At 52.0% G+C, this 20,779-nt stretch overlaps 2 protein-coding genes across 3 annotated transcripts; one reads left to right on the top strand and one right to left on the bottom strand.

Moving 5' to 3' along the window:
* Positions 1-302: 302 nt before the first annotated feature.
* Positions 303-7,231, top strand: Slc35e4 (solute carrier family 35 member E4). Its single transcript, XM_050140954.1, has 2 exons — positions 303-1,467; positions 6,268-7,231. The coding sequence occupies exons 1-2, from the start codon at positions 858-860 to the stop codon at positions 6,699-6,701; spliced, it is 1,044 nt and encodes a 347-aa protein (XP_049996911.1). The 5' UTR covers positions 303-857; the 3' UTR covers positions 6,702-7,231.
* A 4,853-nt stretch (positions 7,232-12,084) lies between these two features.
* Dusp18 (dual specificity phosphatase 18) lies at positions 12,085-20,593 on the bottom strand. Of its 2 annotated transcripts, XR_007591434.1 has the most exons (3): positions 20,287-20,593; positions 16,943-18,499; positions 12,085-13,311 (listed from the first exon to the last, which is right to left on the bottom strand). XR_007591434.1 is itself a non-coding variant. In XM_050140957.1 (2 exons), exon 2 carries the CDS (start codon positions 18,423-18,425, stop codon positions 17,859-17,861), a length of 567 nt encoding a protein of 188 aa, XP_049996914.1. In that variant the 5' UTR covers positions 18,426-18,499; positions 20,287-20,593; the 3' UTR covers positions 12,085-17,858. The 2 variants fall into 2 exon arrangements, 1 of the variants encoding a protein (XP_049996914.1); XM_050140957.1 differs by having other exon boundaries at positions 12,085-18,499.
* Positions 20,594-20,779: the final 186 nt, after the last annotated feature.

Genomic DNA, 20,779 nt, shown 5'->3' with positions numbered 1-20,779 from the left:
GAGGCTCTTGTAGGTGCTAGAGACGGCCGGGATTCCCGTTGGTGGCGCGTGCGGCCGACACTCCCCACTAAGGGACTTTGCCCGCAGCTGCGCAAGCCGAGCCAGAAGGCGCAAAGGCTGTGGGAGGGGCTAGACGTCCTCTGGGCTCCGGGGCGGGGCCTCGTGGGGCGGGGCCGACTGAGCCCAACTTTCCGGGTGGAGCGCTGCTTCGGTAGCCGCGGAGAGGGCGGGGTCGGGAGTGCCGAGCGGCGCGGGCGCGCTGGGCCAGACTGGAGCCCCGAGCTCTACGCTGCCAGATCCCGAGCCGAGCCGCAGCCAGAGCAGCCAGAGCAGCTAGAGCAGCTAGAGCAGCTGCAGCCAGGCCGAGCTCGCAGATCCGCGACCACCGGCCTGTTCTCCCCCTATTCTTCGCGCTGTCGGAGGCGAGAGGGACTGGGGGAGCGGTGGCTGCCACCTTTGCTTCCAAGCTCGGTGCGCGATCTCCCCTGTCCTGTCTGCTCATGGCCTGAGCACCAAATACGGAGGTCGGGGTCAGTGTCTTCACTCTGACGATCTGGGGGCCGAAGAAAATAAAAACCAAGAGGATTCCACGTAAGAGCATCGCGTGAGCTTGGGGCGTGGAGCAGAGTGAAAATTTCCGCTGGTACGGGAGGTGTCAGGGCTTACGAGGCCTGGGAGGGTACCAGGGAGTCCGGCATCCCAGCAGCCACGACCTCCGTTCTGCCCTGAGGGAGCTAGAATAATCGGGTGGCTCTAGGATCTAGCTCTTGAAGCGGTGTGGTGCCTTCTCTTGTCTGAGGACCTGGCCCAGCGAGTCCCTGGAAAGCCTGCCTCCTGCCCCAGCCCTTCTGGTGCGGATGTGCCGCTGCCCACTGGAGCGCCATGAAGGCAGGATGACCTCAGCCGAAGCAGTGGCTGTGGCTGGAAGTGCCCGGGAGCATGGCCACCCCAAGTGGCCTCCTGACAGCCTTGGGCAGCCTGCTCGGGTCAGAGTGGTTGTGGCAGCCCTGGTGTGGTTGTTGGCAGGAGCCAGCATGTCAAGTCTCAACAAGTGGATCTTCACAGTGCATGGCTTCGGACGGCCCCTGCTCCTCTCGGCACTGCACATGCTGGCAGCTGCCCTGGCATGCCACTGGGGGGCCCGGCGGCCCATGCCCCGCAGCATCCAAGGCAGAGTGTTACTGCTCAGCCTCACCTTTGGTACCTCCATGGCCTGCGGCAATGTAGGCCTGAGCACTGTACCCTTGGACCTAGCACAACTGGCCACCACCACCACACCACTCTTCACATTGGCCTTGTCTGCGCTGCTACTAGGCCGAAGACACCATCCCTTACAGTTTGCTGCCATGGGCCCGCTCTGCCTGGGAGCTGCGTGCAGCCTAGCTGGAGAGATCCGGGCACCCTCAGCTGGCTGTGGCTTCTTGCTAGTGGCCACCTGTCTCAGAGGCTTCAAGTCCGTTCAACAGAGTAAGTGCCTGGTCTCCATCTGAGGAGGTGGGGTGTGTGGCTGGGATGTTCTTGTCAAGGGGGTGACAGCGATCCTCTTTGACAGAATTCAGGGAGTTCAGGCCTCAAACTTAAGCCTTAGAGGCATAGTTAATAACAGGTGCTGGTGAAGTGTGCTCTATAACTTGGCAAGCCTTTTGTCTTACTGGGTCCTCCTACGGCCTCTCCTTGAGTTAGTCAGGTCTTTATTATCCCCATTTGACAGCTGTGGAGTCTCAGCCTGGGCCTTGTGCCAGTGAACAGCAAAGGCAATATTTGAACATGGCATTCAGAGTCTATGCTGCCTAAGCTATACGTCCTAAGATTATGAACCTAGAAGGCCAGTGTGACCTAGGGAAGGAAAGGGAAAGCAGCCAGGCTGTGAGCTGATTGGGAACACCGGTTTATCCAAGCCAGGGAAGTGATTACTAGTGGCCACGGTGTGACAGTCTGACTCTGAGTGTTGATCATCAGTTGTCACAGCCATTTCCAACTCCATCTTCACAGTACAGGGGACAGTACTGATAAGACAGTGTTATACAGTGGGAGGGGAGAGGAGGCTGTCCTGCTGTGAAGCTCAGGCTGGCCTCAAACTTGTGATTCTCCTGTCTCAGCCTTCCAGCTGCTGCCAAAGAGGTGTACGGCTGTCCCAGGTTCACATGGCTCCCCGGACTCCCACGCCTGGCTTGAGTGACTGGGTGGTGGCTATCGGGAGTGGGCAGCAGGACTCCGAGTTGAAGTAAGGTGCAATTGTCCGCCCAGCTCCAGTGTGCCTGACTTCCTGTCTGGGCAGCTGAGGGGCGTTTGAGTCATAGCCCCACCCTCCCTCCACCTTAACATAAGGAAGAAGTAGGAGAGTCGAGAATGGAAAGTAAGGGGTCTCGGGGTGCCGGGTATGGTTGGGGCAGCCTCCAGCTGAGGAACCGTGAAGTGTGGACTCTGTCCTGCCTGGCATCTTCAGCCGGGACCCAAAGGCCCTGTCCCCATCTTCACCCTACCCCATGGGCGGGGTGAAAGCCCGGTCTATTTTAGCCTCAGGTTACATGAGCCGAGCCCTGAGCTGGGCCTTGAGTTGGTTCGGGGAAATCCGACCCTGTAGGGCCTTCCTGGGCAGGGACAACACCAAGCAGAGAAGGCCCCAGCTTCTAGGCCCACATTGCACCTGCTAGAGCCAAGAACTCTTCATGCTGGGCTCTGGGCAGCTCCTGTCGGTAGGAGGGGCTGTGACTAGCCAGGCATCAGGGCATTCAGGCGTGTTCACAGAGGCATGTTACTGACACCCAGCCTCCTCTTGGCTTGTGCCAGTTCCCTTCTTCCCCCTCAAGGCTCAGTTTCTTACAGTGTTGGGTGCCCTCTTTGCCAGCTATGGGGTATTCAGAGTTATTGGTCACCCATCTGCTTCCCAACCCGACAGGCTTTGGGGCATTTCTATCCTCAGCACCTGACCTGGGGTCTGGCATAGAGGAGAAATTAAAATGATGTCTTTAATTGGTGGTTTTGATATCAGTTGACATCAGATGGGTAAACAGATTAGGCTGCATGCATTTGGGCCAGGTGCTAAAGAAAGCTAATGGTTCCACCAACAGAAACGGGAGCCTTGCTGAGATGGGGGAGTGGACTGGATCCAGGGCTTGGAATGGATTTTTAAAAAGAGGAAGTTTCTCTTTGCTAGAGACTCTTGGGCCAGATTCAGACTGGAGGATACAGATGTTCCCTGGTGCTGGATTCCCCCCTGAGATCAGATGCCACGAGAACAGGGACCAGGGATCCAGAGAGTGAGCGCAGGTGGCCAGAGAGCCTCTGCTCTCTTATGTGGGCCAGCTACAGGCTCAGTGGAGAAATGCCACCCTCATACTCAGACAGGCAAGGGAGTGAGGTGCCAGCCTGCCAAGCCTGCTGTCATCTGTACCCACCTGTGTTTCAGAACCTCACTTGGTCCTCATCCTTTGAGCCCACAGAGAGAGGACACTTTGCAGGAGGGAAGCTATAGAGCAAGGTGGACACAGGTGTGGTGTGGGCTCGAGAAGGCTGTGGAGGGAGCTGTGCAGCCACGGCCATGCCAACAGAGCAGGAAAGGGCATCCTGAGATGGGACACAGGCTGTGGAAGAGCCCTGTCAGTCATCAGGAGGAGAGCTGGGGGATCAGCTCCGGTGCTGGGTAAGGTACACTGGGTGTGTACGCTGTTCCTCCCCATGCTATCCACGAGGAGACCGAGACAGGGAGCTGACTATGTCACACATCCAGGGAAGGAACAAAGTGGAAACAGGACAGGAGGTGAGGGTTTACATAGGTCACTGCTGTGTGTTTGCAGCAGGGGTGACGTGTGTTCAGATGCTGACGTGAAAGTGCCTTTGAAGCAGGCGTGGAAGAGCATGCCTGCAATCCCAGTACCCTGGGAGGATCATGAGTTCAAAGCCAGCTGGGGCCACAAAGTCAAACTCTGTCTAGAAGCAGAAAAATAAAATACCTTTTCAGCCCGGCATGGTGGCACATGCCTGTAATCCCATCACTTTAGAAACTGAGGTAGGAGTGCCTCAGGGCTAGGCTAGGATGGACCAGTCTGGGATCTGTAGAGTGTTCTGGGCCAGCATGAGTTACATGGAAGGCCCTTGGCTCAGGGCTAGTGAGGCAGGTTTAGTGGGTGAAAGCATTTGCTGCACAGATGACCTGAGCTTGATGCTTAGAACCCACAGAGGAAGGAAAGAACCAACTCCTGAAAGTCATTCTGTGACCTTCACATATTCCACATATACACACACATACATCACACAAACTGTGTGTGTGACCTACATATACACACATCAGACACACATACACCACACAAACTGTGTGTGTGATCTACATATACACACATCAGACACACACATACATCACACAAACTGTGTGTGTGACCTACATATACACACATCAGACACACATACACCACACAAACTGTGTGTGTGATCTACATATACACACATCAGACACACACATACATCACACAAACTGTGTGTGTGATCTACATATACACACATCAGACACACATACATCACACAAACTGTGTGTGTGATCTACATATACACACATCAGACACACACATACATCACACAAACTGTGTGTGATCTACATATACACACATCATACATACACATGATGTAATTTTTTTAGTGTTAAAGACCCCATTTCAACCTCGATCCTGTTTCAATCTCTCTTCCCTCAAAAACCCCATAAATAAAAATGCCTTTGGGGGGACTGGGACTGTGTAGCTCAGCGCTAGAGAGCTTCCTTAGGGAGGGAAGCCCTGGGCTGGGTCCCAGCACCAGAAGGAAACAATAGAATGTCTCTGGAAAAACAGAGGATGGTGAAGATGGGCTGGCAAGGGTGGAGTTACTGAGGAGTCAGCACAACAGGCTAACGTTTTGCGAGTTAGTCACTTCTGCCACAGCAATCGCTGCCCTTCTGTGGGCTGCAGGGGTGGGGGGTTGGCAGGATGCAGGACAGGTGCAGGGGCTACCCCGGAGGGTGAAGTCCGCCTGAAACCAGATCCTTTCTGTCCTGGTGTCTTTCAGGCCCAAGCTTCAAACAGCTCCTTAGGTACTAACTTTGGAGTGAGTGAGCAGAGGCACTCTGCTCCTTTCTAGAAAGGCTTGAGCTGGAGAGACTGTTGCCTAGAGAACCCAGCCCAAACAGTGGGATGAACGGAGAGGGGAATAAGTGCCATTTCCTGTTCTAAACATGGCTGTGAGTAAGCACTGTGGGGCTCTTTGGAAAGTGTGTGTCAGGAAACAGAGATCTAGGGGGCCCAGGAGGACGCCGGTGCCAATTGTCGTCTCTCTTCTACTTAGACTTGGAGAAGGCTCTGTCTGGGGTCTGTCCTTGAGTACACACGGCCATTTCACCCTGTGTCAGCCTTTGATGGTCGCAGTGGTATGGACAGAGGCACATACAACCACGCAGGCAGCGGAAGTGCTTCTATTCCTTGGAAACCTAAAAGGCTTCTGGATTCATCTTGACAGGCCCCACTATTGGTAGTTTTTGTTTGTTTGTTTGTTTAGATTATACGCAGATTATCAAGCTAGACATGGTGGTGCACACCTGTAATCCCAGCATTTGGAAGTGGTGGGGGGTGAAAATACAGTGTTAGACAAGAGGATGAAGAATTCAAGGCAAGCCTCAGCCACATGGAGAGCTCATGGCCAGCCTTGGCTGCATGAAATCATAAAACATTTTTTAAAAAAAGAAGGCAACCAAACACCCTGATTTGAGATCGTAAACAGTGAGCAGCTGCCAAGAGCCAACAATGGCTGTCTTGTTGGTCCTTTGTCACCCGGCGGTCATAGCAAATGGGGGGATGACTAGTCTCACCATTGCGACTCAAAACTATTTTATCGAACTTCTTTCCTCCTTCCTTCCCCGCCCTCCTCTGCACACTCTCCCCCCTCCCCCAGCTCCTTCGCTCTTTCTTTCGTTGTAGCTGTAAGTGGTAGAGCCAGGTGCTCCGTGCTCAGTCCCTGCTTCCCGGCTGGAGTTGTAGGGATAAGTTTTATTTTCTACATCTCCTACGCATTCGCCACATTAAGGCTTTTGTACATGTTACCTTTGTGAGCTGTTACCTATAAAGGAGGAGTGGGCACAGGTCACAAGCCCAGCTGGCCTTGCAAGTGACACCTCACATCAGGAGCCACTAACCCTGCTGAGTGAGGGCCAGCTTCAGGAGGCTGGGTCATGAGGACGGGGTGTTCAGGGCTGGCTCTGGGTGCTGCCTCGATCCCAGTGATGACAGCCACTTTTCCTGGTTGCAGGTGCTCTGCTGCAGGAAGAGAGGCTGGACGCGGTGACGCTGCTGTATGCCACCTCTGTGCCCAGTTTCTGCCTGCTGGCAGGTGCTGCTCTGGTGATGGAGGCTGGAGTGGCCCCACCTCTGGCTCCCACTGACTGTCACCTCTGGGCCTGTGTCCTGCTCAGCTGCTTCTTGTCTGTGGTCTACAACCTGGCCAGCTTCTCCTTGCTGGCACTCACGTCCGCCCTCACCGTCCACGTACTGGGCAACCTCACAGTTGTGGGCAACCTCATCCTGTCCCGGCTCCTGTTCGGCAGTCACCTCAGCGCGCTCAGCTATTTGGGCATTGCACTCACCCTTTCAGGAATGTTTCTTTACCACAACTGTGAGTTCGTGGCCTCCTGGGCAACCCGTTGGGGATTGTGGCACAGGGACCAGCCTGGCAAAGGTCTTTGAGACCTGGGGGAGCACACGAGCCATACCTGGACAGTCCTAGCCTGACTCTTAACCATGGACAATGAGGTTAAGTGGAGAGCTACTATGTCTGCCAGGCCAAGGAGAGGAGGTGCCTTCTAGAAGGGCTGCCTGGGAGGCCAGGGACCTTCAGAGAGACACCCCACCACCCCCCGCCCCTGACAGCCTCACCTGTTACAGCAAGGCCCGCCACTGGATGGTGGGTCCAAGTCTGGCATGTGTGCCTGTCAGATGAGTCATTATGATTAGGGTCAAGTATTACGATGAAAATTGCTGGGCAAACTTAGAAAACCTCAATGTGTTATGAAGACGATGCCCAGTGGTTGCACAATCTTTCCTCCGGTGGGGGAGGCCGTTGAGGCACACCACAGAAGGCTTCTTCATTGCTGGGCTCCTCTAAAAACTTGGAGTAGCCTGTGCCAACTTCAGGTAGCTACCGTAGCCTCACTCCAGTGCTTCCTCCTCCCCCGGATTTGGGTCTTCCATCCTCAAATAAACTATTTTTGCTTGGACATCTGTGTCATTCCTTGGGGCTACAGTCAAAGGGACATAAAGGGAGTGGCTGGCTACCGCATGGTTCTGACTCCTTTGACTCTCTGTTGGCCTCCAGCCTAACACTGCTCTCTACAAGGTCCTCGACTGCCCAGGCTACCATTGTCCAGTGTCAGGATGGTGGTAGTGGCCCTGTCCCCCACCCCCATATGCCCTCTCTCCTCTTAGAGAGATCTTCCCAAAACACACGTGCTCTGGAGTCCCACTCTGCTCTGAGGACAAAGTCAGGGCTTTCCTCTTATTCCGTGTCCTTACCAGGCGCCTATCTCGCTGAGTATAATGCCAGCTCACCCACCAGAACCTTCGCTTGTGCTATCCCATCTGGTCCCTTTTCCTATATGCCCTCCACCCTCCGCTCTTCTCCTGGACACATCCTCACCTATAAGAGAAAGACCCCTGCATGCTACTCTCCCTTCAAGGAGGCCTGGTGAGAGGAGTTGTTCATGAGGAGGTGAGTCTAGGGTTGTGGGTACACAGGATCAGTCATAAGGACAGCTTCATGGAGGAGCAGGCACCAAGGAAGCACCCAGGCTAGCCTAGGGCCTAGGGAGTAGGCCTTTCATACCATGAACCTAGCCCAGAGCGCCCCTGTTGGTTGGCCCCAGCTTTGTCTATCCATCTCTCAGTCTTTGGTGATAGACAGCTAAGTTCCTATACCTATTACAATGAATAAGAACCTAGCCTGGGGCACAAAGGCCTGGGACCGGACCCCCTGCTCTGTCAGCTTAACTGCTCTCCCTGTTTAGACTGCATTGTTCTTTTTCCTTCCTTCCTTCCTTCCTTCCTTCCTTCCTTCCTTCCTTCCTTCCTTCCTTCCTTTCTCTTTCTTTCTTTCTTGTTTTTTCCTTCCTTCCTTCTTCCCTCCCTCCCTTCCTCCCTTCCTCCCTTCTCTCTTTCTTTCTGTTGTTGTTTTGAGATAGGATTTCATGTAGCCTAGTCTGGCTGGAAAGCCACCATGTACTGAGGGTGACTCCGGACTCTTGATCCTCCTGCCTCTCTTCCACAGGGCTGGGGTTACAGGCGTGTTCATCACAACCCTTGGGCTTATGCAGTACTGGGGCTTCAAGCATGCCAGGCAAACAGCATCCTACCAATTGAGCTACATCTCTAGCCCCTCCCCTCCCCTTTCTGAGCACCAGTAAATGATGCTCAGGGTTGTGATGGTCCCTGTGGGGAGGATTTGAATGGGGAGCCCAGTGGCGAGGAAGGAGGGGTGACCATCTCAGGTGGCTAGTCACGCACACCCTGCTCCCCACCACAGTTGCAGATCCACCTGGAAATAGGGTCCTTCTGAGTGAGGACAGAGTTAGAGCAGGTGCGGGGGCAGGGGGGCTGGAATCCAGAGAGGAACTACGTATTTGTTCATAAAGGACTCCTGTGCCAGGGCATGTGGAGGGTGGCCTGAGGCTGGGTGGGAGAGAGACGGGTGGTGAATGGCAAGGAACAGTGACATAGGGTTTCCTAGCCTCAGCCTCCACCCAGGCTGGCCTTATAGAGGACCTTGCTGAGTCACTGCCACCCACCTCTCTATGACTCAGAGATGCCACTCGTTTGGTCTGTCCCACCCTTACCAGCTTGCCCATCTCTGGATTCCACTCTCAGGCTGGGCTGAGCAGGAGAGAAGAGATGCTTTGGCTGGGGAAAGCCCCCTTGGTGACTCTTGTCTTCCTTATTGGAGGCACTCCACACCACTCTAGGAGTGTCCCTGCCCGGCCTCACCCAGGCTCTTTGGCCTCAGGAGATGCCTACTGCCTGGGGAGTCATTCCCTGACCCTACACACACACACACACACACACACACACACACACACACACACACACACGTCAAAGCCTGGCGGTGTGGGGACAGGACAGGGGTTAGATGGATCTGTGCTGGGCTTAGGTGCTGGCTTATCACCAGTAACTGAATTGATGTCCCCAAGGCCCTCCAATCAGTTTCCAGCAGAAGCAGAGACCAGCAGCAGAAAGCCAGGATCTCACTACTCACAGCAGGAAATCTGGCTAGTCTTGCCGGACCCCACGGTCACCTCTAGTGATGATCACAGCAGCAGGAATCCCATTGCAAGGTCACTGTCCCTCTGGGACTCTGTTGTCCTGGGCAAGTGCCGCACCTCTCTGAGGCTTCATGATTTTTGTATCCAGTCACTGCTGGTTGGTTTGCCCAGGATAACAAATGTTGCCTTTCGGGTTGGTGTGTGTGTGTGTGGGGGGGGGGGAGCTCTTCTCTCCCTCTCCGCTGCCTGCCTCCCTCCACCACAGCAAGTCTGAAGCCCCAACTGAATGTGATCATTCCAGATGGGGCCCTGATCACATGGTCACACTCCACCTGAGAGCTAGGTCAGCCTTTCTTGTCTTCCTCACCAGACCTGCCTTCAGGACCAGTGCCTCCAGCATGGTGGGGGAGGAGTAAGGGTGTGGCAGGAGGGAGCAGATGTAAGGACCAGCTGCCTTGCAAGACATCCAGCGATGCAGAAACAGCCCTATACTGCCCTGTTCTTTTAGGCGTGTGTTTCTTGTGATTTCTATCTTAACTGAGCCCTTACCACACACTTGGCCTGAGCTTCTGCGGTCTGAAGCACAGAACCAAGCCAGCACTGATAACTTTCTTTTGTCACAGTGTCACAGACTCGAGCTTCCGAGTCTTGATCTTAGCAATGACTGCTCGATGCCTTTCTTAGTGGGGCAGCAGCTTTCACCTTTCCACGTAAAGCAAGCGCTTTAAGGCTTCTTTTCGGCATGTCCGAAATGCAGACGTCACTCTGCTGTCCTTGTGCTTATTAGTAAGATAAGTCACCTACACACAACCGTGGTGACCCCACATCTGATAACCGTAACGAAGACCAATGGCAGGGGTGGGCAGAAGCAGGACAGGTGTGGCATTGCAATGGTGCACCCTCAGAAGCGCAGGCATTTGTTTCTGTCTGGAATTTACCATTTGATATTTTCAGACTGTAGTTGACAGTGACATTAGTCACTTCTTCTGTTGCTAACACCCTGACCCAAAGCAACACTGAAGGAAGAAAGGGTTACTTTGGTTCAGAGGTTGAGGTTACAGTCCCTCGGGTCAGGCAAGTCCAGCGCAGGAGACTGAAGCACTTGGTCACCTCACATCCACAGTCAAGAATCAGAGAGCGATGGACCCGTCCGTGTTCAGGGCAGTTTCTCCTTTTTCAGACAGCCCAGGATCCAGCTCAGGGAATGGTGCTACTCTCAGTGGGCAGAGCTTCCCACCTCAGTTAGCTTAGTCAAGATACAATGAACGCACCACAAGCAAGCCCAGAGGCCCCAGGGTGACAACTGAGACTACCCTTCACGAAGATCAGTACCAGGAATCCTGGAAAGTGGAAGTGGGGACAGCGGTGTGCTGTTGCACTAGGGACAAACGGAGCTCTGGAGTCGGAACTGGGTTTGAGTCCTGGCTCTTACATGCTGTGACTTGGAGCCAGGGCCTTCAGCTCCCCTGCCTCTGTGCTGTAAATGGGGCAGTGAACCTAACCCTGCGGCTCTGGGGAGCTGCCTGGGAAATGCTTAGCCCAAGTGTCCTGAGTCACTGTCACAGATGCTAGGGAGCTGGTCTCTCCACTTCCTCTGTGGCCACCTGCACACTGACAACCTCAGGGCAGGCCTACTCCTACTGGACAGAACAGGGTGTAGCCCAGGCCCCCAGGCTTCCTGCCAGGTCTTGGGGGAAGCCAGGAAGTTGGAGCTGTGCTGGGCATCCTGCCATTGTGGACTTCAGGCAAAGCCTTGTTTCAGCCTTAGCTACCAGGCTTCCCCTCCCATCCTGCCCTGGTACCCTTGGGTTGTCATTAGAGAAGGTCGGAGCAAACAAGGACTCCTTTTCTCAGTGCTAGGGACGGAACCCAAGGGTTGTGTGCCTGTTAGGCAACCTTTTCCTTCTAGTCCTACAGGAGGGCTGGGGATTGAGGCTATGGCTCCATTGGTAGAATACACATACAAAGTACTAGGTTTATCCCGCCAGTACTGTGGTGGCTCATGTCTGTGATCCAAGCACTCAGGAGGTGGAGGCAGGAGGTTCAGAAATTCAGTCATCTTCAGCTATATAGTGATTTTGAGACCAGGCTGGTAAATCACATCAACAGTAGGAACAAAAGGAAGCAAGGACTCTTCTTGTGTGTGTCCTTTCCCAGGTGGCACCGCGAGCCTCCTTCCCTGATGAGCCATCTTGCCAGTTCACTGGAGGAGCTGAGCCAGAAGGCCCAGGGCCAGATGACAATGGGGAAAGACTTAGGGCCAGAGTAGAGTAGTACATTGTTTAAAAATTGTTGGAAGTTTGTGTGGTGGCGCACACCTTTAATCCCAGCACTCGGGAGGCAGAGGCAGGTGATCTCTGATTTTGAGGCCAGCCCTGTCCACAGAGCGAGTTCCAGGACATCCAGGGCTACACAGAGAAACTCTGTCTCGAGAAAAAAACAAAACAAAACAAAAAACAAACTCTGGAAGTTCACTATTTTGAATTAGCTTTTGCACTAGGTCTTAATGTGCCAGATTAAAAACTAAAACCTGCGCAAGTTCCTACCAGCAAACTGAGACTAAATTACTATTCAGTAGAAATGGAGGGAAGAAGAAAGGATAGCCCGGGCTCCCAAGTAGGCAGCCGTGACTGGCATGACAGTGAGGTCGCCTGGGCGTTTTGTAATCCTTTAATCCTTACCAAAAGGTAACGAAGTAACCTGACGCGTCTGTCCCTCTGCCTGGCACTCTGGAGGGTAGAGAGGATTGCTAGTCCTGGGCTGTGTGGAGAGCTGGCCTCATGCCCCCTCCCTTACACACACACACACACACACACACACACACACACACACACACACACCCTTACTCCTCCAGTCCCCAACACACAAACTTTGAAATGAGCAGCTTCTTTTGGTTTTAATTACCCATTTCAAGGTCTTGTCTTCAAGTACACCTTTCTGTTTTTGTCCCCCATTTTCTATAACTCCACATTTTTCTGCTCAGTTAAACACTTCCTCTACTTTTTACATTCAAGTGTGTATGAATTCCTAGAAACATGATGTCTTATACACTTGGGAGGCTTCTGAGGCTAACCTAGGCTACCCAGTAAGTAAATTCCAGGTCAGCCTGGGCTACATACTGAGATCCTGTCTCAAAACACCAAGAGAAAGTCTAAGGGAGACACCTGCAGGTCTCTTTCCTATCCACATAGATTTTACCAACCTACCTAGGAGGCGGGGCTTAAACAGGACCACCCAGAGGTTCCTCTACCCAGGCTGTGTCCAGAGAAAAGCCCAGCAGCTGAGCCTGAGGACAAGGACACTGCTCATCCCAGCCATGATACCATGAACCCCGCAAAACCTTCCTTGCCTCTGCTAACCAACCACTAATTGAGGCAGGCGCCTTTCCAGGCCAAATCCTGTGTAATACACCCCCAAAGTTCTCTTTCTACAAAGCTGATTCCTTGGGCAGGCTGAGCATGCTGAGGCAATCTGGCCTTCCATCTTCTGTACACATATGCCCCTGACCCGAGGTCAGCTCAGCATGTCCCAGTGTGTCTACTCTTTCCTCTTCAGTTGTGAAGTCCAACTGAGCATGTCCAGGAATGGGCCAGCACCTGTAGGAATATGTCTAGGCTCCCTGAATATAATCTCCACGGTTGCTTTGTTCAAGGGTCAGGGGCGGCAGTGTCTCCCAGTGGCAGCCTTTTGAGTTCCCTTAGTTTTAGGGATCTCCACTCAAGTAGAGCTGGATTCTAGGCTTCCAAGTAGAAAAGAATTTCAGGAAGAGCCAGTCTGAAGCAGAGTTAGTTTATTTAAAAAAACAAACATTTTAAGCGCAAAGATGTAGAAAAAGAGGAGCAGGGGAGGAAAGCCAGCATCTCCGAGAGCGTGTGTCTGGGTGTCTCAGCCACAGCTCAGTGTCTTCACAGCAGCCATCTGTATGTTTCTAGTGGCTTTGGACTTGAGCCTAAGATGCTCATGGCTAGTTTCTATGCACTGGACAGGGGCACTGCTAAGGTAAAACTCTAGATCACAGGGTTGCTGGGGAAGTTAAGACGTTTCTACTGTAAAAAAAAAAGGGGGGTTAGTCTTGTTTTTGGGAATCCCAAAAATATCTAGGAAAGGAGTAAGGTCACACTTAAAGGTCATATAGGTTTAGGCCTTAAGCAAGGTTCACTTATTTTAACATAAAATGTGTCTATAAATTAAAGGGCAACTCCTAGCTGTCACCCTTTACAACAAATGTTACTGTGCTAGAATATTCTCTTCTGCAGGAAGCACCAACCAGTCTCCTGCTCCCTCTCATGAATGTAAGGGCTAGAGGATGAGGAGACAGGCTGGCTGCTGGATATCACGTGGCCACTGTAATGTCCACTCTTAGCACCGATTGTTACTGGCACAAGTCAAGCCTCACCTTGTGGAGGAGCTACCAGCAGTTGATGGCTGCTGAGAGAGACAGGGCCTCTCTCCGTTGGCAGCATGGCCACTGCTAAGTTGCCCACACCCTAGGTATGATCCCACACCCACGAGCATATGGGCAGCACCACCTGGTTTCAGGGTTATTAATAACAACAACAGCAACAAAAGGAGGACATGATATTGGGAGGGAGGCAGAACAAGGGCACTAGGATGACTTGGAGAAGGCCCTGGGGGACGGAGACAATCAAAATATACCTATACGTGTATATTTTCCAAAAATATATTATTTAAAAATAAAAAATATGGACAAGGAGAGGGAGGGAGTAGTGTAATGACATCTATCAATACACCATAACAAAACTCCTCATTTACAGCTGAACGGTGGTAGCACAGACCTTTAATCCCAGCACTTGGGAGGCAAAGCTGCAGGTCTCTGTGAGTTCAAGGACAGCCAGGACTACAAGGAAAAATCATACCTTGGAAAACCAAGAAAATTTAATTTTTAATATTTTAAAATATCGATACTTCCTTATATAGTCACAGAAAAGTTATGAACATTTAAGGGAACTTACTGGGAAGAGAAAGGGGTTCAGAAAAAGTGGGAAGGGATGAGGGAGGGTAATGAGGAGTAAATATGATTAGTTTTAATCCAGTTCTGGTGAGGCCATCATCATGTGACCAGAATTCTGTAGTACACACCCTAGAGAAATGAACAACCTGTGTGCAATGTGTATGGCAGTTTCACCTATAACCCCTACACCCGACAACTAAATACACTTCAGTGGGTAAAAAGTGGCAGAGCCGTACAAATGCCATAGAACAAAGACAGGGGCTGCGTGAGGGGCGAGCGCCAGGCTGCCCGGAGAGGCAAACCTGTAGGCACACACGTGTGTGCTTGTCAGCGTGTGGGGAAGGCTTGGGTTGGGGTCTGGCCACAAAAGGGACCCGTGACTGGCTCCTGATTTGTGGTGATGGCGTCATTCTACGCACCTGTTAAAATCCAACAGGGGTGGTGGTGGTAAGCACACTGAGGAGGCAGAAGCTGAGAGGCAGCCTGATCTCTCTGAATTTGAGGCTAGCCTCAACTACATATTGAGTTACAGACCAGACAAGAGTTCCAGACTCTGACTCAAAACAAGCCTCAAAGAACTGGGCTGGAGATTAGCTTAGTGGTAGAACATTTGCCTAACACACACAAGGCCGTGGGTTGAGTCCCATTTGGGAATGAGGTGACCCAGAAAATTGTGGATTCAAAAGTTGAATTGAAGCCGGGGGGTGGTGACGCACGCCTTTAATCCTAGCACTTGGGAGGCAGAGGCAGGCGGATCTCTGTGAGTTCGAGGCCAGCCTGGTCTACAAAGGGAGTTCCAGGCTACAAAGGGAGTCTACAAAGGGAGTTTCCAAAGCTACAGAGAAACCCTGTCTCAAAAAACCAAACAAAAAGAAAAAAGAAAAGAAAAAAAAGTTGAATTGACATGCTAATTTGAACTTAAAAAAGATTTATTTTCTGTGCATGAGTGTTTTCCCTACGTGTATGTATGTGCAATACATGCATGCCTAGTACCCTAGGAGGCCAGAAAACGGCATCGAATTCCTTGGAGCTGAATCCACAGAGAGTTGTGAGCCACGAGGTGGATGCTGGGAATCCAACCCAAGTCTTCTGCAAGAGCAGTAAATGCTCAGAACCACTGAGCCATCTTTCCACCCCTAGATTATTGTTTTATTTTTATGACTAAAAGATTTAAATAAAGTTATTTTAAAAGAAAATTTCTATCTGTGTTTCTGCCAGGAGAGTTAGAGGGTGGGGGCTTGGCCACACCTGCCTGCTGTGTGTGTGTTTGGTGGGGGGTTTGCTTCTGCTGAAGGGTGAGATTAGTCCTAGAGCAGCGGCTTGCCTCCTCCCACTTGGACCGCCTCATACCAAACCCCTGGGCAGTCCCTTTCTGAAAACAGGGCACAGGTAGGTTGGGGAGTATGGTTGGTTTAAATGTCAGTTTGCCATAAATCAGAATCACCTATAGGGAGCCACACCTGGAGCGTTGCTTGGTTGCCTATAATGGATGTGGGAAGACCCACCCAAGAGTGGGCAGCACTTCTGGAAGCAGCTCAGATAAAAACGGCATGGCGGCAGGAAGATCATTCACCCCTGCTCTCGGCCTTCCCACATGCCGCTGACATCAGAACCAGCATTTCCAGGCTCTCTGGGAGCACTCCAGGTTTTGGGGCCAGGCTGGGACTGCTGATGTCCCAGACTCATGGACTGTGGCCTCTCCCTCTCCCATGAGAGACAGACGCTGTGGAACCACTTCCACTGCTGAGCGTCCCATATGCTAAGTTAAATTCTTTTCTTTTCACCCTACCGGTTCTGCGCCTCCTGAGAACCCGGCTCATACAGGGGGAAGGTCTGCAGTTTCTACAGCACTCGAGATGCACAGCACCGCATCAAGCCACCCAACAGGGCAGCCGTGCTGTTGTTTGCTCATAAGCAATCTGAAAGCTCTAGATCTGACCAACTGGTCAGTGTTTGTCAATGTGACATAAACTAGTCACCTTGGAATAGGTCCTTCCACTAGGTGAGCATGTCTGTGGGGCTTCTGGACTAATAATGCAAGAATAATATGGGAGAGGGTGTAGCCTGCTCTGGGCTGTGCCAGCCCGGGCAGGTGGTCCCGGACTGTATAACAAACTGGGATGAGCAAGCCATGGGGAAGGAGCAAGACAGTAAGCAGCATTCCTCCTTGCTTCTGCTTCAGTCCCTGCCTTGAGTTCCTGTCCTGACGTCCCTTCATGGTGGATTGTGTGGACCTGTAAGTCAAAGAAACCCTTTCCTCCCCCAAGCTGCTTTTGGTGTTATACCACAAAAAGCAAAGTGGAGCACTGGTCTTTGCAGGGCATGGTGGCACACACCTAGACCCCAGCATTCCTCAAGTACAAGCAAGAGATAAGGAGCTCAAGGCCACATGGCCTGGGCTACAGGGGACACCTCTTTTTTTTTTTTTTTTATAAAAAATATTATTATTGTTATTGTTAATTATTATTATTATCTTGATTTTTTGAGACAGGGTTTCTTTGTGTAACAGTCCTACCTGTCCTAGAACTAGTTCTTGTAGACCAGGCTGGCCTCAAACTCACAGAGATCCTCCTGCCTCTGCTTCCCGAGTGCCACTACCCAGCTGGATTCACCTCTGAAACCAAATACAGCCTTCTTGAGTTGGGTCCTGACATTAAGTGATTCTGAGCAACCCTGAATTTCAGGGCCTCCTGGAGTCAACTCACCTGTCCTGACCTCTGTCCCCATAACTCCTGAACAGCCAGCCAGCCTGGGACACTGGATCACACGGTCTGCAATTCTACATAAGGCCTTTTGGAGAAAGCTGGGCGTGCATCCTAGGCTGCACAGCGGGAGCTCTGGCAAACTTCTCAGATGAGGCTTAGCAAAGATTAAGCTATTTCTTCTTTCTCACAGAGGCTTCTGAGACACATAAACAAAGGGCTGTGTGTAGACAGGACGGCCTTCCGGATGAGTACTGCTGATCGGAGCAGCGCTGTGATCCACGCCCTGTGCAAGTCTGGCCTGGAAGACCAGAGCTGGGCCACTGTGGTGAAGGTGGAGGGGAGGCCCCGTGTCTAGTAGGTTGGCACCTACTGTGAGACATTGGGGAGCACCAGGATGCTCAAGGCTCTGACTTTGAATGAATGAGGTGGGATTTTGGCAGAGTCATCTCTGGGTTGGTCATCTAGGGGAGAGCTGCAGGACCCCAAGGCTGCCATATGCACTGTGCACTGGGCTCTTTGGCATGGCCACCACTTGCCTCCCCCATCCTCCAGACAGTAGCTGTGACCTACCACTCACCATGCTCTAACCAAAGAATTTAATATCTAAAGACACATACTACAGGGCAGTAATTGTTGAGTTGTTTGTTTTTTTGAGACAGGGTCTCACTATGTTGCCCAGGCTGGCCTCAAACTCACCTTGCAATCTTTCTGCTTCAGCCATCTAAGGCATGTACCCCCTAAACCTGTGGATTAGGAGGTGAAAAGTTATGGCAATGCTCTATTCTTGCCCTTATGAAAAGCACCATCTGGTGTGCTCCTGCAGCAACACAAGTAGAGTGTTCAAGTTTAGACGTTGGTGTACTATTAATGACAGATCTGTACTGCTGACCCTGATATAGGAGCTGGTTGGGTTGGCTTACAGTGGAATCATAAAACGGATCTCCTTCTCGTAGATGTCTGGGATCAGTCCCATCGGGGAGTTAATCATGTGCATTGTATTCTTGCCGAACAGCTGGAATTCATAATGGATGAGCTGCTCCCAAAAGCCACTGTTGGGTCGAATGATGGGGCGGCATGATTTGGTCCACGTGTGGGCATCTAGAAGGGTCATGGCGTGGTATTTCATGAGGTAGGCGAGGCACAGGGCAGCGGAGCGGCTCACACCAGCAGCACAGTGCAGCAGGGTGCGGCCCTGCTTCATCTCCACGGAATGGATATGGTCAGCGATGGGGTCGAAGAAATCGCAGAGACGTGCAATGGGCGCATCCATCACAGGCACCTGCACGTACTGGATATCCTCGTAGAAGGTGTTGGCTACCTCTACTGAGACGTTGATGACCGTGGTGATCTGATTGCTGGACAGCAGGAGCTTGTTGTTGGCAGCCACACCATTGCTGATGAACAGGCTCTTGGTGATCTGTGAGAGGCCACTGATTGAAGGCTGTGGGAACTGGACTGCAAAGGCACCCAAAGGAGAAGTCATCAAGGTGACAGACAGGTCAACAGCCGGTGCTGGGTTACATGTCCATCTTTCTGCCAGGCTGTGTCCACTGAACACTGTGGAAAGGAGGGTGAAGAACTGAGAAGAGTTCTGGGAAGTGGACGGCTGGGTCTCCACGGCTAGCCAAGGCCTTCTCTGAGCAGCGGTCAGGGAACCCATTAGTTACACTAAAGTTACTGGACTGTTGGGGGGTCTTTTCACACAGAAAACAATGGAAACGAGAACAGTCAGCCATGAAAGGAGTACGGGATAGACTTTAAAGGGACTTCAGCTAGAGAGTGGAAGGGGGTCAGCCAGGGTCCGAGAGACCATGGGACAAAGGAAGGAGCAACTTGGGTTTACTGGGATGGGTTCAGGTCAGGTCCTAAAGAGCTTCCGGAGAACAGGTGGTACTCGGCAGGGTCTTGGTCCCTAGAGAGTACCCACACAACTGGACACAAAGCTGATGAGAAACTCGTCACGTATTTTGCTCAGCTGTGCCTTCAACATTTTTGTTTGTTTGCTTGTTTTTTTCAAAACAAGGTTTCTCTGTAGCTTTTGGAGTCCATCCTGGAACTAGCTCTTGTAGACCAGGCTGGCCTCGAACTCACAGAGATCTGCCTGCTCTGCCTCCTGAGTGCTGGGATTAAAGGCGTGTGCCACCACCGCCCTACTTTGCGCCTTCCAACATTAATGACTCCAAGTCAACTGAGACCAAGTGAAAGTGAAGCCCGGCGGTGCTCACCTGGAACACAGCGCTCAGGAGGCAGAAGAGGAAGGTGGGGGGCTCTGGACACAAGGGCGCTGTTTCCTGCCCCCTACACTGAATAAAGAGCCAGGGAAACAAGCTACAGGGTTTCTTTAGTTTTTTTCCTTTGGCAAAGAAACAGAGCTGTTTACTTAAAATTAACCTTTGGGAAAATGGGATTACAGAGAGAACAAGCAAATTTCCCAAGCAGGCCAGTTTCAGCTAGCATAAGGGACATCTATCTAAATCCTCCCACAACAAAGGGTCATCCAAAGTAACATCAGGCCAGTCAGTGATGTTCCTACAGGTCTGTCTCCCTGTTCCTGCCTTCCAAGGAGTGTAACTTTGAAGTGACCAGTGTTTTTGTTTCTGTTCTCAAGTCCTTTTCTATCCACAAAACCACAAACCTCCTTTGCTTGGCTCACTGTAACATTCTGTTGTACAGAATAAAGTGTTGTACAACATTAGAAAATAGAGCCAAATAAGATTTTTAAAATGTTGATCAACGGGGCAAGATGTCTACCTTATAAAGAGGTGATGAAACGAGACAATCCAAGGGCGTGTAGAGAGGTTAAAATGCAGATCCTTGTGGGAATGACACGTAAAGGCTGGGGGCTGTAGAGTTGTTAAGATGGTCTGAAGCCATCACAGACAGGAGGGCATAGAGCAGACGGGGAAACTGAGGCAAAAGACGGGGGAGTTCTAGACCAGCCTGGACTACTGAAATTCTTTAAAAACAAAACAACCCACAACAAAAGAACAGACCCAGTATCATTCCCCACAAAAATGAACAGTTTGGATTGAGGAGGAAGAAGAGAGAAACTTGGTTGCGGCTGCTTTCGCACTTTATGGCCAATGAGGCCTTTGACATCTAGTTAATTTGTTACTCGTGGAAAGTGAGACTTGAGGAAAAATAGTTTTGTTCACCGTCAGACAGCAAGTTCTTTCGGGAGAAAGCTGGCAAATACAGGTGGGGCTTTGGTTAAATTCTGGGTTATAAACTGGACCAGAGTCCACAAGTTGATGGGCGGGAGGTGCCACTTCAAGTCTAGGACGCTTCCTAGGGAATTGGCTTAGAATGGCTCTTATGTGGAGACAGGGCTCCGACCATCTTACCTCTCAGCCGCAGGACCGCGGGAGTCTTTCAGGAAGCAACCACAGGGCAGAGCCGCGGACGATGGTCTCCGAGAGGGTCCGTCATGATCCTGGATCTCGGTAGCAACGGCTTCTCCTCGCGCAACAATGGGCAGTTCTGGGCCTAGGGGGAAGCCGCGGCCTGCTCTGCACCCGGACGTAGCGTCGTAGGACTCGCGCAATCATCAGACCTCTCGGAGAAGCCGGGAAGGCTGCAGCACAGCGTACCGGCCCGTCTCCACGGAAACGCGCCTGGCAGCGCGTCTCAGACAGCCGGAAGGACCGACCTCAGGGCGGCCGCCTTCAGGCCCCGCCCCCTCACGCGTCTCCTAGGCAACACCCTACCGAGAGTCACAAAGATCTGGAGGTCTGCAGCCTGCAGGCTCCGCCCCTTGCTTGTCTCCAGGGCAACGCGCAGAGCTCCGCCTTAGACTTAAGTATAGAAAGTCGCTCGGCGTCCGCGCGCCCTTCCAGC

The sequence above is a fragment of the Alexandromys fortis genome, unplaced genomic scaffold (assembly GCF_014885135.2).
Source record: "Alexandromys fortis isolate MF-2015 unplaced genomic scaffold, M_Fortis_MF-2015_v1.1 scaffold_7, whole genome shotgun sequence".
NCBI classification, from domain to species: domain Eukaryota; kingdom Metazoa; phylum Chordata; class Mammalia; order Rodentia; family Cricetidae; genus Alexandromys; species Alexandromys fortis.
This window is presented reverse-complemented; position numbering and strand designations above follow the sequence as displayed.